This window comes from Pteropus alecto, unplaced genomic scaffold, assembly GCF_000325575.1.
Source record: "Pteropus alecto unplaced genomic scaffold, ASM32557v1 scaffold14, whole genome shotgun sequence".
Lineage (NCBI taxonomy): Eukaryota > Metazoa > Chordata > Mammalia > Chiroptera > Pteropodidae > Pteropus > Pteropus alecto.
In genome coordinates, this window is record NW_006436810.1 from 5,279,005 (window position 1) to 5,279,644 (window position 640).

At 65.2% G+C, this 640-nt stretch overlaps 1 protein-coding gene across 2 annotated transcripts in view; it reads right to left on the minus strand.

Moving 5' to 3' along the window:
- Window positions 1-364, minus strand: part of TXNL1 (thioredoxin like 1) — a 26,226-nt gene extending 25,862 nt beyond the window's left edge. Inside the window, exon 1 of one of the 2 annotated variants that reach the window (XM_006913695.3) lies at window positions 28-364. In XM_006913695.3, coding sequence (XP_006913757.1) covers window positions 28-125 — 98 coding nt within the window. In that variant the 5' untranslated portion in view covers window positions 126-364. The remainder of the gene's footprint in view (window positions 1-27) is intronic. The other variant, XM_025048129.1, reaches the window with a different exon arrangement.
- Window positions 365-640: the final 276 nt, after the last annotated feature.

The following is a 640-nucleotide window of genomic DNA, read 5'->3' on the forward strand; positions in this document are numbered from 1 at the left end:
GCCCACATGGCTCTGGCCCAGCCTCACCCTCGCATGGTAAACTTGACCACGGCGAGTCTGGAGCCCGCGCCGCTAAGCTCCGGCTGGAAATCCGGGTCGCTCCCGACTGGCTTCACTCCCACCATTCTCAGAAAGCCCGGAAGGGCGGCCGCGACGCCACCGGCCTCGAAGCTGAAAGAGAAGACCGGGAGAAGAAGGGGGAAGGTTCTGGAAGGCCGAGGCCTGAACGGAGGCGGTAGCGATCGCGGAGGCTTCTCCCGGGGCGCTCAGTGCCGAGTCACGCCAGGGAGCGGAGAGGCCGAGGGGGCGGGGACGGGAGGGGGGAAGGGAGAGGCGAGGGAGGGGGCGCTGTGAAGCTCCCAGCAGCCACCGCGCATCCGCGCCGCCTGCGCATGCGCACCTTTGCGTCATTTCCGCGCAGTCGGTTTTGGCTCCCTCCGCCCAATCCTAAAACGCGAACCGTGGTCCCACAGTCAACCGAGGAGCCGCGCGCCAGCGGAGCCGCGCAGGCGCAAACGAGTAGCGGTCACATACTCGGGTGCGAGTGCGACTGAAATGTTCGTGTATTCCTCCGCCGTTGTGAGATATACGGGGCTTTTACCTCAGGAGTTTCTTGTGGTGGGGAAGTGAAAAGAGAACC